At 58.8% G+C, this 18,702-nt stretch overlaps 1 protein-coding gene across 1 annotated transcript in view; it reads right to left on the reverse strand.

The window, feature by feature from the left end:
* Nucleotides 1-18,702, reverse strand: part of PTPRN2 (protein tyrosine phosphatase receptor type N2) — a 730,665-nt gene that overhangs the window by 74,066 nt on the left and 637,897 nt on the right. Inside the window, 1 exon segment of the mRNA XM_047695171.1 lies at nucleotides 7,863-8,057. Within this exon segment, the coding sequence (XP_047551127.1) occupies nucleotides 7,863-8,057 (195 nt within the window).

Consider the following 18,702-nt stretch of genomic DNA (forward strand, 5'->3'; position numbering starts at 1 on the left):
AAACACCCTCCACGTGGCCCCACAAAGTTCTGAAAGACGGACGTGACGGAATGCAGCAGACAGCAAACTCACCCCCTAAACAACTCAGCAAACACATCAAGAGCAGGATCAGCTTCAGAAGAACCTGGATGACAGAAGCATTAGACAGAAACAATCAATCCTGGATTTACAATGACTGAAGATACTGCAGTGGGGACTGAAGGCGGGAGAACAGTATGGCAGGCAGATTCAAGAATGAATAAAGACATCAGCCACAAATGAAGAAGTTATCCGTGTGACGGTGGTCACACATCGATTAGACACTGCGGAAGAGGAACAAGGCAAACTAGACAGCAGACCTGAGGGAGTGCCCTGGAACGTGGGTGGAGGACGACAAGAGACCGGTGAAGACATGTGGAAGAGACGTGAGGGCCACGGGGGCACCACGATGGATGCTTCCCCAAGAGCAGAGAGCACAGACCGTCACACGTCAGTTGTGAATGACTGTCATCCCTGGGGACCCACGCACAACAGGGATTCTCCGAGGGAGGAGTACAGTAAAGCTGGGGCCAAAGGAAAAAGAAAGTAGGTCTGCACCTAGACCGGGCGCAGGAAGAATCTGGGACGACACAGGTATAGGGTTCAGGAAGAACGTGGGGAGACCCATAAAGGCAGCCACGGGGCCGGTCACAAACAATCTTCTCAACAGCTACGGTATCAAAGACAGCAGGACTTTTGAAGGAACAAAGGAACATCAACGAGACTTTGCCCGTTGGCCGATCTGTGAGGCAAGCGTGAGGACTGATAAAGAACATTCCGGGCCCGTTTATCACGGACGCTCTCACCTCCTAGCCAATGAACACAAGCTGAGTGAACCAGTGAATGTCACTTCTCCTGTTTTCAGGAAACCACAGCAGTCATGTCAGGACCAAGGCCAGGCCCGCATGCGGGGGCTCCGTCCGGCTGGGATGCGGTCCAGGTTTACGCACGGACTCCCTGTTTCGTCGGCCACAGACTCCAGCCCTGGGGCCGGACTCGGGGCTCCGAGGAGCTGTGCCGCTGCCCGCTCTGTCCGCCGCCTACCCCAAACAGCTGCTCCTCCCTGGCTAACACTGTACCCCTCAGGGCCGACTCCCCTCCTCAGTCTCCCGCCACCCCACACTTCCACCACGGACGTCTTCCAGCAACAGAGCACGATCTGGCCGTATTCAGTGCTTCCTAGACGTTTGCCGCTCTTCACTGCAGAGAGACTGTAAACACCGAGCATCTGCTTCACGCGGGCTCAGACAATCTCCGTCCGACCCCTGTGATGTCCACGGGCCGCACTAACGCTAAGGACACGAGATGAGCGAACTCAACAAATGCTTGTCTGCGCGCGGGTTATTTGTGGAAACGCAGGCTTGGTGCCGTGCCCCAAACTCCTTTTTAGAGAGCATTAATTTTCCACAGTAACTTGGACATGCACAGTCCCGTCGCTCCCCCGGGCGTGGACTGATGCTCTGCCGTCCCCTCCTCCTTGCACTGCCTGCAGACCTCGGAGGTCTGGGGGCACTGAATAGGCCAGAGGGACGTGCAGCCTTCTTGGCTCATCCTGTCAGGTGGGTTTGAGGCCACTGGGCCCACAGGAAGTGCTTCCCGTTCACGTGGACGTGAAGGAACGCGCTCGAGGCCCGGTTTGGGGCATCGGTTTCGATTTCTTCCCCTCATAAATGTTAACTTGTAGACCTACTAACTGCCAAGCTTAGTGTTTGATATTTAATTTAGTTCGACAAATATAACTGGGCACCCGACTTGACTCAATCTGCTTTCCCCAGTTTACTCACTACGAGAAGGTCTAACAGGCAGGGGACACGTTCTAGTATCATCCTAGCATTCTGAACAGTAAAGCAGATTTTTAAAAATAGCACAGCAAATCACACCTCCCCATCAAAAACACAGTAAACCCGTGCCCCCCCCATAAAGACTGAACAACAGCAACGACGCTCTTTGCCTTGTGTTAAAACCAAGCTAACGAGAGTCGCCAACTTCCCAGCTGCATAAGGAGCCTCGGGCGGCCGGCAGAGCTGGCCTCTCCCGGAGGGGCAGCGGCGGGCCGGAGCTCGGCTCGGAAAGGGAAACCGGAGCCGTGCCTAGAAGGAGGAGGAGCCGTGAGTGGTCTGGAGGCCTCTCCTTCGGGTCCTGGCATAGCTCTCGGGAGGCAGAGCCTGGCACGAGCGCGTTCTTGATGGCTGAGCCCCTGCAGAGCATGGGGGACACGACAGTGACAGGAAAGACTGGGGCCTGTCACCTACTTCAAGCTGCAGAAGACATGGGGTAGTTCAAGCACCAGCACTTGTCATGGGCTCGTTCTGTCACCTGACTTCTAGCATAGAGGCCCTGTCCCCCAGGCCTTAGGGCGCAACTGTATTTGCAGAAGGTGCCTCAAGGCAGTAGTGAAGGTAAAGTGAGGTCACTAGGATGGGCCCAGGCCTGATATGACGGGTGTCCTGGTAAGAGGGGGAGATCAGGACACGGACACACAGAGAGGGACGAGCGTGGGTGGACACGGGGAGAAGACGGCCGTCCACACACCGGGACAGCGGCTCTCGGCAGAACCGGCCCTGCCCACACCTGGATCCTAGATCTCCAGCCTCCAGGAAGTGAGGAAGTACATCTCTGCCCTTTCAGCCCCTAGAACGGGTCCTCCGAGGCCCAAAGACCCCACAGCAGCCAGCCACTCAGCAGCCAGCCACTCTTCTCACTGATGTCACCGGACAAGTTATATTTGGAAACTGAAGCAGTGCACCTTGCCTGGCTCACAACACTGGGGCCCGTTCCCGCACACAGGAGACGCGTCCTAAGGCGCGGAGCTTGCCTGCCTTCTGACTTGCTGGTGCCAACCTCGGTCCCAGGGTGGCCTTGCAGAGGGTTCTTCGTTGTTGCTCTTACTGAAACTCCGTCCAGGTCAGTTGCCAGCAGAGTCTCTCTCACGGGGGGTCACATCGGCCACACAGAGAAGAGACAAGAGTAACTTGGTTTCCCTATAGTGTCGAGGGTGGTACACTCCCGTGGGCGGCCACGGCTCACGCTATGTAAATGTGCAGACCTCGTCCTCAGTGGGCTTCGGAAGCCGGCAGCCCACAGGCCTTGAGGGACACCTCTGAGGTCATTCTTGCAAGGAACAATAAGTAGTTCCCCAAATGCAGGAAACGTTCCTCAATCTCATGCACGATGAGAGAAATGCAAATTAAAACTGCCTTATAATAACGGCATTTTCCACATCCCAGCAGCAAAAACGGAGGGTGGCCAGCACCCAGGGCGGCAGGATCTGGGGACACAGGCACCCTTTTCTACATAGCTGGGGGGAGTGTCCGTGAGTCACGCGTTTTGGCAGGAAGTTGGCTGATGCGTCTCAGGATAAACGAGAGGTCTCTTCCATGACCTCCGGTCTTCTAGAAACGTAGCCCACAGTGCTTCTCACCGTGCTGTTTGTTTGAAGTGCAAAATTTGAAAACTGCCTAAATCACCTTAGCAGTACAAAATAAATAAGTTATTGTACGTGGGATAACAGGAGATCATGGGTCCGCAAAGACGAGAAGAGTCGGGCCCTGAGTGCCCCGTGGAGCCGTCTCTCAGACGCCGTGACATGTGCAGAACGGTGTTCGGTGCTGAGTGGCTGTTACTTATTTGTCACAAAAGGTCTACAGCTGGCTTTGGGGAAGGGGCTGTCCCTCACCATGAGGACGGCTGCCAGGGTGCCGTGGGCACTCGCTCTGGCCTCAGAGAGCAGGGCCAGGGAATGGGCAGCCCAGAACCACGTCCTTTTAGAAAGACTGTAACGTTCTGGTTTTAAGGATGAAGGTGCGCAAGGCCAGGCCAGCCTCCTCATGGGCCCCACTCCACCACCCAGTCCAGCGCCCGAGCATCTCCAGCCGGCCTTCCTAGGCGAGCAGTGACTTGCGCCATCCACAACATGAAACAGCGTTAAGCCGCGGAGGCCCGTCAGACAGGAATGGCCAGAGGAGCTACCACTCAAGGTGCAAACGTTGGCCATTAAGGCTCCGGGACAAATGTGGGGCACGCAGGACGGGGTTGCTGGTGGCAAGGTGGGTGTGGAGGAGCTCTGCCAGCCCCTGGGCCACCCCACGGTGGACACGACGTTCTGCGCCCCGCATAGGCCTTCTGCAGTCCTCGGTCGCCAAACCTCCTGCTGCAGCTCGTTCCCTCCGTTCTCGATGACGAGAGGCCTTTCGTCCTTCCCGGTGTTGGGTGATTCACTTTCACGTCGCAGAACTCGGTCCTGTGTTCTTCATCTGTGACACGGGCTCGCATCACCTGCCCGCATGGCTTCCGGCAGCGGCCGTTACGCAAGCGGCCTCGTCGTCTCCGAGAGTAAAGGGGGTGCAAGCCTCACAGTCCTTGCCTTTGACGGGCGTCAGCGCGGTTTCCTCAACCAGCTTCTCTCTTCCTTACTCCACAACACAGACAGCACGAAGCCAGCCGTCCCCCAGCACCCGCGCTTCTCGTTAGGGGAGAAGCGAGGGACAGTACTGCAGACGGGGCGGACACGGTGGACGCACCCTCGTGGCTGCTCACGGCTCCTCCGTGTGCCGCGCTGGCGCGCCGGCCCCGAGGCAGGCTCCTGGCCCTTGATGACTCTCAGGGCGGTGACCGGCTCTCTGCATCTACAAAACAGCCGGGCTCCACTTCTGAGGACAGACGTGCGATGGGACAGACCTCTTTAAAAAGGACATTCAAAGGGGATTTTGACCTTTCCCACAGCATTCCCCCTCACGTACTCAAGATGGGACGTTTGTAAAGGCTTCGTAAGGTCGGCTTCACGGGCCATGTTTTCCGGAGCTCTCAGCCCGACTCTGTGCTGCCAATGTCCCTTGTGGACGCTCTTCAGAAACCTGCCAGGGGCCTCCCTGCCTCACGGCCCCGTTCCCAGCTGTCCCTGCCTCCTGCAAACGCACGGCGTCCCCCTCCACTGGGCCCTGCGCTCCCCATGGCCCCAGGACCACGTCCAACCCAGATCCACTGCCCCCTATTCCACTCGCTGAAGGGTAGGGTCCATGAACCTGGCCTCCCGACCCCATTCTTGAGCGACCTCTGGTGCCCCAGCAGGGCGGCTCCAAGGCCTGGGGCCTGCACAGGAAAACCAGCTCCCGAGAGGGGCCAGAGAATTCCTTCGCCATTCCCTGCCCCAGACCCTCCTCTCCCATCTCGACCCCGTGGTGTCTCCAGGCCTCGGTCAACACATGCTCCCCTGACTCACTTCTCAGCGGGTCACCCACCCACCCCGGACCCCTTGACGAGGGGTGTTAGTCCCTCCCCTCGGGCACATGGGGCTCAGCTTCTACCCCATGACAGCTGCCCAGGGATGAGCAGGTAGTGCCCTCAGTGCTGTCATCACGGACTAGTGGCTGTGACCCCTCTCCCGACCCGTCAGCCCTTGACCTCCCTCCTTCCATGCAGAGCCCCCGGCCAGCAGTCTCCTCTCTGAGGGTCCTTTCGCTCGCTGGATGGAGTGTTAAACCCTAGAATTCTATTCCTGCGGCTTCCAGGCAGGAGATCACTGCACCTTGCCCAGGCAGCCAGGATTCTACAGCAGAAAGTGACCAGACCCGGGAGGCTGGGGTGTGAGGGCCCCTTCCCCAAGGGAGCCTGGCCCTAGGTCAACCCGCTTCCCCGTGAGCACCGTCCCCAGGTCCGCTCCTCTCAGTGTCAGCCTCACCCCTGGGTCGGCGGCTCCTGACAGGGCTCTGGCCTGAGAGGTCCCCGTCTGGCCCTTTAACTTCCCAGGCCACTGTTTGCTTCAAACACGCTCTCATCCTCTGCCAGAGACAGCGTTCCCGTCTTGCACACCGGCCCCGGGGTTTAGCGACGAGTATGTTTCCCAGGAAACTCGGCCAACTCCCTTCCGACTCCGTGGGGTGCTGCCTGCTCCCACCCTGTCGTCCAGATGTGAACGGCCTTGCCATGGATTCCATCACGCTGTGAGTTAAAAGGTCACATGTGCGCGACACCCGTGGAGCAGCTGGTTCCGGGGATCGGCCGGCCCCGGCGGAATTCACCTGATGGTCTCCGAGTCTGTGGAGTGTAGCTCCGGGAGATGCAATGTAGCTGTCGGACAAACACGAACGTTTCCTCGTGGAGGGTCGGGCCGACTGATCACCCGGCAGTCATCTTCCCTGTCGCCTCAATGAGTTCGAGGGTCAGGCATTCCGGCACGTTCTGAGGTGGTGACACACGTGGGTTTCCACAGGGAGGGAGCGGCCCCTCGTGGGCTGGTAATGTGGGGCCGCTTCCTGCTGATCGTGACTCCGCTGGAACCACAGTGGGCTCCGTGGCCTGCCCCAGGAGAATGGACTCGTGTCAGGGCCCAAGAGAGGAGCCACTTAGCGGGCGAGAACCTTTGTAAAAACGCTGACGGGTTGGTTATGCTGCGTGGCTCCGGGCCTCAGGGCTCTGCATCGGCAAAGTGGCTGGGACACAGGTGAGCACCAGGTAGACAGAGCTCCCGAGCCCGCTTGTCACGTGGGGTCGAGGACAGAGTCAGGACATGCTTGGAGCCGCCCTGCCCCTGCCACGCAGGCCGACCGTGCGCAGACCGTGGCCCCCCGCAGGCTCAGGCTGCGAGAGCAGAGGCGGGGGCAGGGCGAGAAGGAGGCCACTGGCGGCGGTGGTGTGGGGTGGTGTGGGAACGTGGGACGGGCCGGCGGACGTGGCGAGACGGTGAGAGCTCGGAACAGGGAAGGGGCCTCAGCAGACAGACACGCTGCGGCTCCTCGACTTCCAGGGCCAGGGGAAGCCCGAGTCTGCTGTGAAGCCCCCAGTTTGTGGTGGCTGCGTTCTAACTGGACTGGGCCGCCGGCCGGCTGTGGTCCAATGGCGCCAGTGTATGTTGTTGGTACAGAGACATATAAGGAAACTTGCCACAAAAAATACATGTTTAAAGACCACAAACATGATGTTCGGGGCCCGTCCGGATGCTTGGGACGCAGACTGCACCGTGAAGACGGTCTGCCTGGTCCGGGAGTGTTGCCACCACATCACGGGCCGTGAGACGGCTGTGCCAGCTGTCCCTGAATGCTCGGGGTCTCTGGGAGGAGTGTCATGGCCAATGGCCTGCTGCGGCAGCTCTGCAGGTGCGAGACAGCAGGCGCGAGTGGCCTGAGGGCCTGGGAGCGCGGTGCTCTGCCTTCAGGAGACAGTCGGTAAAGCCGGCAGAATTGTGAACGTCTCTCTAGGTGATGGTCAGACATCAAACCCCTTCGCGGGGCAGCGCCTGCCTCTCCATGCGTGGCCCTCTGAGGGTTTGGGGAGGGACAGGACAGGGAGCCAGACGGGCAGGAGGAATATGGACAGCAAGGCCCCCACACAAGGGCTCTATGCCCCCCACTGTGCCCGGCCACTGTTAAGTAGCAGCGGCAAGTGAGGGACAGTTGTCTCCCCAAACCCCGCCTGGCGAGCTGCAAGGAGGGGAGGACTCCACGATCGTCTCTTGGTCGGAGGCTCAGTGACAGCAGTGCATACAGTAGGCACTCACGGATGCGCATTCCTCCACTGAGAACAGCGCCCAGGGCCAAATCCCACGCGTGATCTGGCCTGTGTCCGTGTGTCCACACTCACTGCACTTAAAGCAGGGGATGGAGTCGGGGGGTGCCCTGACACCTGGGCTTTCAACCGGCCTGCCGGCTGCCTGACCGGCTCAGCCGTGGTGGCCAGCACACTGCTGCTGACACTTCTGATGCAGGCTAGGTGTGTGGCAGGAACCAGGGGACGGGTATGTGGCAGGAGGGGCGCCGTGAGCTCCCCATCCCCGCCCCGCACCTTCTCCCCCTGTCCCAGACCACATGGTCTGAACGGCGATTCTAGACGGCGAGGACCGCGAGCCTTACCAGGACCATGTGGCCGGTGGAGATGTCCATGTTGGACTGCACGGGCTCCTCAGACCAGGACGACGTGCTGCTCCGTGCGGACGGGCTGGGCACTGGCCCGTCGCTGAACTGCGAGGAGACGCTGTTGACACGGGACGCATGCGGGGCCTCTGGGCGCTCGGACGAGCGCACGGCCATACGCTGCCGACACAGCTCCTAGGAGACAGCGACGCTGGGTTAGGGGTGCCCTCATGGCCCGCGGTCTCCCCCCCAGCCCTGCCGACCCGAGAGCCCATGGGCAGACGGGGGTCTCCCACACCTACACGGATCTCTACCACACACAGATACACGCAGACACACATGTACACAGACACAGAGTGCAGACACACACACATACCCACAGACAAGAGGACACTGGGCCCGCTGTGGTAATGAGTTATCTGGGAATGACGTGACATGTGGGCTGAGCTAGCCCGTCTTTCCTTCCTTTTAGAATTTCGGTCACAGTGGGAAAGACAGGGTTTTACACCAGGCTCTGAACTTGGTACTATGCTCTGGTCTTCAGGAAAAAACAAACACCTTTTTTGGTTCTTCCCTTGTTCTACCAAACAGCACCCAAACCGATGAGAGCACACACGAGAGGGGACCGAGGACGGCTGGGGGATGGACACTGGGGAGGGTGTGTGCTGTGAAGTGTGTAAACCTGATGATTCACAGACCTGTGCCCCTGGGGCTAATAATACATTATATGTTAATAAAAATTATTTTTAAAAAATCACACGTAAAAAGGAAAGTTTGTGGTTTAATGGAAGAGGTTTGCTTCTCTGCTCAGACTTGAAAAGACCGTCTCCAAATTAAAAGGAAAACCTCAGTATGACGGCTGAACGGAGCTGCTGTCAGGTCCCCACGGGGTCCCAGGGGACCCCAGGTAGGGCGGGGTCTGAACACGCGGCTGGGGACGGCTCTCAGAAGCAGGGGACCCTGGGGGGGCCGCACACTAGCTCCTGGCTGTCACCGGGGAGCCGGCTGGGACCCCCAACTTCTCACTAGCAAAATACCTGCATCTTGTCGGATGAATCCCAGCCTTTTGCCCCCGAAACGACCACGGTAACCTGAGCCACCAAACTAAAATGATATCAAGAAAAACTCTGTAAGAGAATCTGAGCTGAGAGAGGAATTAAAAAGGCACTCACGGGGCACGGTGCTGGACAGCTGCCCGGCTCTGGGGTGCTCCTCCCTTCCCCGTAGTGGCACCCGGTGGGGGGGTCGCACCCTGCTGCCCCCGTGAGCTCAATGTGCCCCAGGGCCTGGCTCAAGCCCCCAGAACCCCTACACTTGTTCCTTATCCCTCACGTGGGCTTCATGCCATTCAAGACCTTCCTGTGGCCATGGCCACCACAGCGAAGATGGCCACCACAGTGAAGACAGCCCCCCGCCCACCCAGCGCAGCTCCCCTGAGACGCACGACTTGGGCGCCCGGAGCCACGTGGTGCGTGCCACCCAGCACAGGTACGTGGAGGGACCCCTCCGCCCGCCAGAACAGTGGGTCTTACGGAGAGGGCTGTGGGCACCCCAAAGAGACGGGTGACCTTCACACCAAGGGCCGCTGTGCTGGCCCCGGAACGGAAGAGGGAGGAAGGTAAGCTGCACTTCCCCTGGGCCCCCCACCGCCTTCAGGGTTTGCCAGCTCATGCCTGGTGTTCACACAATGAGTTCGTTTAAAAAACCAAGCCAGGATTCCTCAGAATCTTAAAAACAAACACACACACACAAACCAACCAACCCAGACATAGTGGGCCACTCCAACAGGAAGGTGGTACCAGGACCACATCTCCACCCTGGACGCTCATGGGATGTTACTTGATTTTGGAGAAATCATACCAATGGCGTTTCTTCGATAAATGCTATGGTTTCACCTGTCCAGCTGCAAGATTCACCAGCTCTACCCGAAGCACAAACACGACCCAGGGTCGGCCCAGGGGCTCAGATGCGCCCTTCCGGAAGGAGTGCCCTTGGCGAGGAAGGTTCGGGAGGGCTGAGATTTGGTCACTGAGAAGCCAATATCACACCAGGTGGGGTCACACCAGCAAGGTGACCGCCCCACAGCCATGCGGGGAGACGGGAGGACAGCCCAGCCCCCGATTCCTGTTCCTCCCTCACGCCAGGTCTCGGAGCCCAAGCGTTTCCACTTGAAAAATGGAGGTGCTGGTCTCGTTACCAGAGGACGCCCATGTGGTGCCCGCTGCAGAGAAGGTCTTTGGTCATTCATCAGCAGATTCAGCACAAAAAATCAAAACAGTCCTCTAAGCTAAAACAAACGCTCAGGGGTTCGGCAAGTTCCACGGTATTTCTGAAGAAAGTGCAGAATTTTGGATCTCAAGAGGCAGCAGGTCATCTCTGCAGGCCTGCTGGTCTGACAGGTGACTTGGGGCCACTGGGCGTCCCGCAGGGCCCCATGGGGCTGCTACTGCAGGCCGAGCACTCCACAGTGTTACTCAGGGCTGGCGCTCTTTGTAGGTCTTTAAAGAACAAAATTCTAAAAGCAGAAGGAAGCTTCCGAGCAGAAACGGTCTGCAGCCTGCTTCCAATGGCAGTGCACCCCTCCCTCCCACACCGGACACCCTGGTTGAAGAGCGGCCCCCTAAAGTGTGGCAGTTGCCCTGGTGTGGCCCAGAGGGGAGAGCTGGAGCATTCCCGCACCGAGGAGGCCCGTGGCCTCTTCCATCATGTCCTTACGTACAGGTAAAGCAGGAATCACCTGCTTGGGCCGTCTTGATGCCGGACGGACTGCTGTCTTGTTTCTGCATAATGAACACAGGAGCCGTTGAGACAGGGAGTGTCTGGAGGTAATGACAGGCTCCTGACCAGAGGGCTGGGCTGGAAGTGGGTTCTTGGGTTTGAGGTCGCTGTGCACTGGAGGCCTGTGAGCCCCCCCACCCCACGGTGGGTGGCCGCCTGCAGCTGTGCTCCCTGGCCTTCCCAGCCAGCGTGCTGTGCCGGGCTTTCCAAGGGCCGGGAGGGCCGGGACGCCAGGGAGACATGCACAGCTCTGCTGTCCCAGCAGAGACTCCACCTAGAACCCAGGGCTCAGGAGACCTGTGCCAACAGCTTTGCCTTTGACCCTTCTCCCTGGCTTCCGGGTAGTCACTCGCCTGTTCGGGGCACCTGAGCGACAATGCCTAATTCCGGTGCTGGCTTCAGCACCTACTGGCTGTGTGACCTCGGGCAAACCCCCAGCCTCTCTGAGCCCCGGGTTCCTCCTCCATGGAAGCAAGCCCGTGGTTCTGGAGGACTAAGTACGATCATGTGCTCGCCTTCAGCACGGCCTGGCCTGTGAGTAGCGACTATTAATTTACTCAGCTCTCGCTGCGCACGCACCATTCCCAGGTGACAGCCAGGTCTGCGGAGTAGGACCAGCAGGGCCCTGAGCTCCCCGCATTGTGGCCCAGCCCAGAGCGCCCATGAGGTCTGTCGGGTGTTTTAGGGGATGGGGCTGGTGGGCGGGGGCCTCCGGGATGAGGCCCTACAGGTCCGCCAGGGTCGTCTGGAGAGGCTAAAGCTTGCAGGTGGACGGCGTTAGCGGCAGGAACGATGGAGAAGAACGGCCCTTGTCGGTGCGCATTTCCAAACTTGTGCGGTGCCTGGTACCATCACTGCTCCGGCTGCTGTCGGCTCTCCAGGGAGCACACGGAGAAGAGCGAGCGGGTCTGTCTGTCTGTTCGGCCGTGCGGTCAGTGGTGTGGCTTTCTGCGCAGCCGAGGCCCCAAGGGAAGCTGACGTGCACAGCCCGCCTGTGCCCACAGGCTTCCCACGCGTCTGAAGAGAATTCCACCCGCCGTTTGGGTCTCCTGGCAGCCCGGCCCTTGCCGAGGCGTGATCTCTGGTGACAGAGGTTCCTACAGGACCAGCCGCCATCTCAGCTCCTGTGAGGTCTGAGCTCTGCCCTGGTGAAGGAGGAGCAGCCCTCCTATGACCGTGGCCACACCGTGTGCCTTCTGCCACCTTGTCCTCCGAATCCGAGATACGGGGAGGAACGGCGGGCCGTCCCCGAGTTCTAGGGCTGCTGCAGGATGCCTCATCACCACTGCCCGTGTGCGCACGGTGAGAGAGGGGCTTCGAGTGCGCTGTCCCGCTCCACGGAATGTTGGGGGCAAGCCCCGGCCGCCGGGGTGTCCCTCTAGGCTGACAGAACAAGGCCATGCCCATCCATCTGGGACAAAACCAGAGGCTCCTCGTGGAAACATCCGCCAGGAGGGACACATGCCAGGCCCGCTGCCTCTGGGGGACCCTGGCAGTGGAAACTGCACCCGCCTCTCTGCCCCGCTGCCCTCTCTGAGGGAACCACCAGAGGCCCCTTAGTTACTGCTTTTGTTTGATTACAGTTTGTAAAGGAACAATAGAAATTCTGTATTCTGACCAGTCTCTGTACTATTACATTAAAAAATTAAAGTTTCCTGAAGACAATCGAATTTCTTTTTAAACCTCATTGGCTACGATACTGCCACTGCGCAAAGCTCGAATTTCTTTTTAAAAGACAAAATGCAGACTGCAGCCTGACTCAGTTGAGTCAGGTCAGGGTCAAGGTCAGGGTCAGAGTCAGGCATAGGCTCAGGGTCAAGAGCAGGGTCAGGTGCAGACTCAGGAGCAGGGTCAAGGTCAGGGTCAGGGTCAGGCTTAGGATCAGGTGTAGGGTTGTGTCTGGTGCAGGGTCAGGCTCAGGTCAGGGTCAGGCTCAGGTGCAGACTCAGGGTCAAGGTCAAGGTCAGGGTCAGAGCCAGGCACAGGCGCAGGGTCAAGGGCAGGGCCAGGCTCTTGGTCAGGCTCAGGCACAGGGTCTGGGTCAGGCTCAGGATCAGGTGCTGGGTCAGGTGTAAGTCAGGGTCTGGTGCAGGGTCAGGGTCAGGCCAGGGTCAGGCACAGGCTCAGGTGCAGGGTTGGGTCTGGTGCAGGGTCAGGGTCAGGTTGGGGTCATGTCGGGGTCAGGCACAGGGTCCTGCACTGTGCAAATGTGATTCTCTAAGAAAAGCTGCCTGGGGAGAGGGAGAGGTTCTGCCCTCCCTTCAGACCAGAAAGTTCCACTGGCCTGTAGGCAACGCCACACTCTTCATGTCAAAGTCTCTTCGGCACGTAGAGAGGCAGCTGCAGTTCACACAGAGACACGTGGAGGGGTGACCTCTTGGACCCTCAGGCTGTGACGTGGCAGCGATGGGTTGGGCATAAACATTATTTAAAATGTAATTTGAAGTTTGCAGCATTAGTTTCCGTTACCCAGAAATGCTATCGGGCCCCAGCACTCCCTGCCCCACATTTACCGTCAGGCTTGCGGGGGGCCCGCGTAGGACAGAGCAGAGACTCGGTCGGCCGTGAAAAGCACCGCGTCAACAAGTGACAGTCTGACATACAGGGCCATGGCCATCCACAGGGTGCTAGAGAGGACAGGCACCGCTCAACAGAGAACGCAGACAAGCTCCGGAAAAAACCTGGAGGCTGGCCCAGGGCCGCCTGAGTGTCTCTGATTTGTAATCCTGGCAGCACAACGTGGATCCCTAACACCCGTGAGGCAGGTCCCTGCGGTTGGGTTACGGATGCCGTGAAAGGAGAGGCAGGCCCATCGTGGGTGTTCGCCCCCAGGGCAGGAGCCGGGAAGATCACGACACCCCTCGCCCTCCAGGCCAGCGCTCCGCAGGGACCCTGGCACAGCCTGCACGGGGCACACTGTGTGCTGAGCACCGCAGACTTTTCCCAAATGTATCTTCCCTTGGCTGGAAAAGGATGTGCCGATCCTCCCAGCCCCTCGTGAAACACCAACAATCTTCCCGTGTTTAAGACCCAGACTAAATCCACTTCAGTTTTTAAATCATGGTCAGGATAGCACCACGTTAATGAAAATGGCATTCGGCTTGACCGCCTCGAGTTTATAAGACAATTACCATCTTCGTGTCGTGACTCATGGGATTCAACCACCGAGAGGTAGTTAATTATGAAGGAGGAGAAAGGCAGGTCTCGTCAAATGGCTCTGAGTCACAGACCCACACGTGGGGCCAACCAGCAAGTCATGCGACCCCCTTCAGACGGCTCCCAGACAGCTCCCAGTCGGCTGTCCTGGGCCCAGTCATGCCGCCAGAATGTGCCGAGCACCCGAGATCCACACCTACTTGGGACTGTGTCCCACGCGCACCTGCTGCGGGACAAAGAGCTCACTACGGGCTTACGACTCACTCCCCCTGGGAGCTTCACCAAATCGCTTTTCTTTGCTCATCGAATGCGGAAGAAAACGCCAATGTGGGCGTGAATGAGAGAATTGTTTTCTAGAGAGCAAAAGGGTCAGTCACTTATTTTGGGAATGTGCTGTTTGATAGTTCCAGGCTATCCAGCTCTGGAGATGTGTTCCAGGTCTTTCTGGGGGGTCCACCCATCTGCGCGTCTCTGCTCTGTCCCCTCTTGCTGTGCCCCCCACCCGCCACGGTGCAAAAAAAGTTCTTGAGAAAACAGATGCAGGGGCGCCCGGGTGGCTCAGTGGTTAAAGCCTCTGCCTTCGGCTCAGGTCATGGTCTCACGGTCCTGGGATCGAGCCCCGCATCGGGCTCTCTGCTCAGTGGGGAGCCTGCTTCCCCCTCTCTCTCTGCCTGCCTCTCTGCCTGTTTGTGATCTCTGTCTGTCAAATAAATAAATAAAATCTTAAAAAAAAGAAAAGTATTGCGCCTGCCATGTAATAAGTGGTAAGTCACTGATATTTAAAAAGAAGAAGAAAACAGATGCAGGCCATTTCACGTTCCCAAGGAGAGAGTGTGTGCACAATGAGACGGTGACACAGTTTCAGGGGAGACCTTCCCACGGCAGCCATCCACGGTCAGTAAGCACGCGTCCTAGATCACTAGTGTTTTAGGGAAAATCCTGCAGCGGAAAGAGAAATCCATCCGAGATGGAGAACACAGGCAGGAGACAGACCCCAGTCTATGTAAAGACCCATGTGCAGACGTGACCGGGAGGGGGGCAGGCGACAGCAAGGACTTCGGGCCCAGACTGGGGAGTCGGAATCCCGCTCAGCTCCTTGCCAGCTGTGGGATGTGGGATGAGGGGCTTGACCCACCCCGTATCTCCGTTTTCTGACTGCGCAGAGCTGGCGGGGCAGGTTCTAGAAGCGGCTGCTGCTGAGGCCCCCAGCGCCATACTGGCCTGTCCGGGCTCCCTCATGCCCGGGCACGGGGCCGTGGGGGTGGTTCCACGGCCGGCAGATGAAGTGAGGACACCAGACCAGGCCCCACCACCGGGATGCCGGCCCTGCCAGACCACAGCAGCACAGGCCACATGGAAGCCAGTGTGGCGCTGGACTGCTGTCTTCAGAAGGGGACTCTCCCCACCCTTCCCGTAGCAACCAGAGAACGGCATTTCTAAAAAAGAAAACAACAGTGTTTTCAGGCCCTGAGATTTAAGGGTTTGATCACAAAGTAGACCCGTGAAGCTCGGGTCACCCTATTCGAAATACCCAAGAGGTCCTTCATTTGTCAGGAAAGGCGGACACGTGAGTGCCTGCACCCAGGTGTCCACAGCTCTCCAAGGAAACTCAAAGCCTCAGCCCCTGCTGGCGCGGGGCCGTCTCCAGTGTGTCCAGAGCCCCCCCGTACGCGGGCTCCCCCGCCCCTCCCCCAGCCCCCGGGTGGGACCCTTCTGAGCAGGGTCAGCCCAGAGAGCCCCACGTTCTCAGGATGCAGGCCCGCTTGCCGCCTCCTGACCCCACAGCCCCCACCGCCCGAGAGGCCGCCGGCTCTCTGCTACTGGAAGCCAAGGCCCTGGGGTGTCTCCGCAGAGCCCCGGAGGGTCCCATACTTCTTTGTAACACAATTTGCAGAAAATAAGCTGAATAGGATTCTGGGGGCAGAAATCCATCCACACACATAATAATGCAAATGTCTCACTTCTCAAATCTTTATCTGATGGGGGGAAAATTGCAGAGAGTGGGAATCGCTCTGAGAGAAAAGACCTGTCATTCCCAAATTCTGCCAAAAGAAAGACCAAGACGACAAAGGCTTAAGAAAAACCGCTTTGTACCTTTCAAGGAACAATCGGAACAAAGCAGCTCACTGCCCAAGTGTGTCCACAAAGGGCGGCTGGAGTTTTAGGGTTGTTTGGGGAGCGTAATTTGCGGTAACAGGGCAGAACTGAAGAGGAGGGCACAAAGCCGCGGGGGTGGGAGGGCGGGAGGGGCGGCTCGTTAGGGTGGGCTGGGAGGGAGGAAGGCCAATTACTTTCCAGGCTGCATAAAGCACTGAGCGAGCTGAAAAGGAGCCGGCCCTCTCCGGGGAGGGACCCCACTCTGCTCACGGGGCACCGCGCGATCCCACAGATAGAGCGAACAATGGAGCACAAAGTCCCCGGAGGGCGGCCCCCAGGACGGCTGGCGGATGGCGCGCCTGGCGCTCGGGCCGCCCAGAGCTCCCGGTGCAGGGAGGTCCTTCTCGCAGGGCCCCCCGACGCAGAAGCAAACACAGGGGGACCCGGAAGGGCACCCGGAGATCCTAATGGAGACCCTCTGCCCACGGCTGGGAAGACGGGCGGTTTATTTCCTTTTTCATTTTGCTCATTTTTTTTTTTTTCTAAATCAAGCCTTGTGTGACTTTTGTGATAAGGAACACCAAAACGAGGGGTGTTCAGGATGTATGAAATCTTTCATTCAGTAGGATTAAGACTAAGTGAAGTGTTTAGAAAACGTGTGGGGACAAGGACGGGGAACACATCCCAGACTGTCAGACTGGCTCCACCATCACATTAAAAAAAAGACGCATCAAGAAAGGATGGTGTGTCTGCTCCCCTCTCCCGTCCACAGTGGGGTTCCTAGGCAGGCTCCCCGCGGACCTGAGCGGGCCTGCGAGGGGCTGCTGCACGTGGCGGGCCGGCGAGGCTGGGGCGCGAAGACAGGTTGACGGGGACGCAGCTTACATAAATTCTCTCACCGTAAATAGCCCATCTGAGGACGACCGCTGTGGGAAGAAAACGAGCTCTGAGCTCGGTGAGCGCTAGAAGGGCTCTCCCCAACATCACAGGACACAAGGGATGCCAGGGAGCACTAGAGGACCCCAGGGGGACATGGGGGGGACACTGGGAGGCAGGGGGGACCCTGGGGGGCACTGGGGTAACACTGGGAGGCACGGGGGACACTGAGGGCACAAGGGGGACACTGAGGGATATGCTCAGGGGCACCAAGTGGACACAAAGGGGACACGGGGGAGCCACTGAGGCACCACTGGGGGAGCCTAGGGGGGGACACTGGGGGGCAGTGGCGTGACATTGGGGGACATGGGGGGACACGGGGGATATGGGGACACCAGGGAGCACTGGGAGACACTGGGGGACATGGGGCACTGGCAGGCATAAGAGGGACCCTGGGGAGTACTGGGGTGACAGTGGGGGGCTGAGGGGGACACTGGGGGGGACACCAGGGGGACATGAGCAAGACACCAGAGGATCTGCTGGGAGGCACCAGAGAATACCAGGGAAGACACAGGCAGAGGGGGACACTGGGGGGCACTGGAGGACACATGGGGACACCAAGGGACACTTGGGGGATAATAGGGGGACACCAGGGGGCACTGGGGTGACACTGCAGGGCATGGGGGACACCAGGGGGACACAGGGGGATATGGGGGCATTAGGGACCACTAGGGACACTGGGGGACACTGGGGACATGTGGGAGACACTGTGGGGATACAGGGCCATGGCCAGTTCTGGGAGACAAAGAGGATCCTCCCTTCTCCTCCCACGGGGGTCAGAGCCATAGCAGGCACCCTGGGCAGCTCATCCCTCATCTGGGTCAGAGCCACACCTGCTCCCTGGATGGAGGGCCCAGTTCACAGCTATGCTACGTGACCAGCCTTCTGACACGTGGCCACTGCTGCCCGTCTCGGGACACCTCCTCCCCACCTCCACCGGACTTCTCGGTGACTTGGACCGTGGGACAACACAGCACACCATGCCACACGGAAGGGACGTTTCTCCAGGGCGAATCCCAACCCGGGCTCCAGAACCTGGGCAGGACGGCTGCTTGGTGGGCCCATTCCCTGGGGCGCTGGTGGTGTCCCCCACCATCGCCACCGTCATAACCGCTGGGGCGCCACACCGTGTCCTGTGGTCCAGCGTGCAGCTGTGTTACGTAAGTGCTGGGCTCCACAACACTCGCCAACTGGCCTAAACAGCTCCACGATGAACACCGTTTGCCAAGAAATATTGAGTATTTTTACCCCATTTTGTAAGATGTTTTCTCAAAATAAAATTCAAAAACACATTTTAACTTATGGAAGTGAAAATATTTTTCCAGAGTCTTTTGAATCTAGAAGGGTCTTCGAGTAGTCCCAGGTCAGAAGGAAAAGAACTACTCTCCCCCGTCCCTGCCCCACACGCTGGCGCGACCCCACGGCAGGCGCAAAGGGACGGTCATCCTGTGTTGTCCTCGAGTTATCAGGACAAGAACTACGTCTCGCCCCCGAACTTGAGGACAGAGGTCATTTCCATCTGTCATCCTTCCACCTGGGGACTGTCTAGCCCCAGGAGACAGCTCGAGAGCGTTGTCGAGTCCGGAGGCTTCCTACAGTCTCGGGACCCCCGCAGGTGGCACACTCCCCCCAGGGGCGGCTCTGAAGGCCATGAGTGAGTACGCGCGACTCTGTCCACACGCGTGTGATGTGCCTGAAACCCACTCTTCTTCGAGGCTTCCTCTCCTTTAAGACCAAAGGTGCCCTCATCTTCTGCTCCGCTCCCGACACACATCTACCTCAAGTCAGAGGAGGGAAAGCACATCGCGTCAGTAAGCGTCCTTCTCCGACAGCCCGCACTCGGCGTGGGCTTCCGAAACCACGGCCCACGCAG

Source organism: Lutra lutra, chromosome 11, assembly GCF_902655055.1.
Source record: "Lutra lutra chromosome 11, mLutLut1.2, whole genome shotgun sequence".
NCBI classification, from domain to species: Eukaryota; Metazoa; Chordata; class Mammalia; order Carnivora; family Mustelidae; genus Lutra; species Lutra lutra.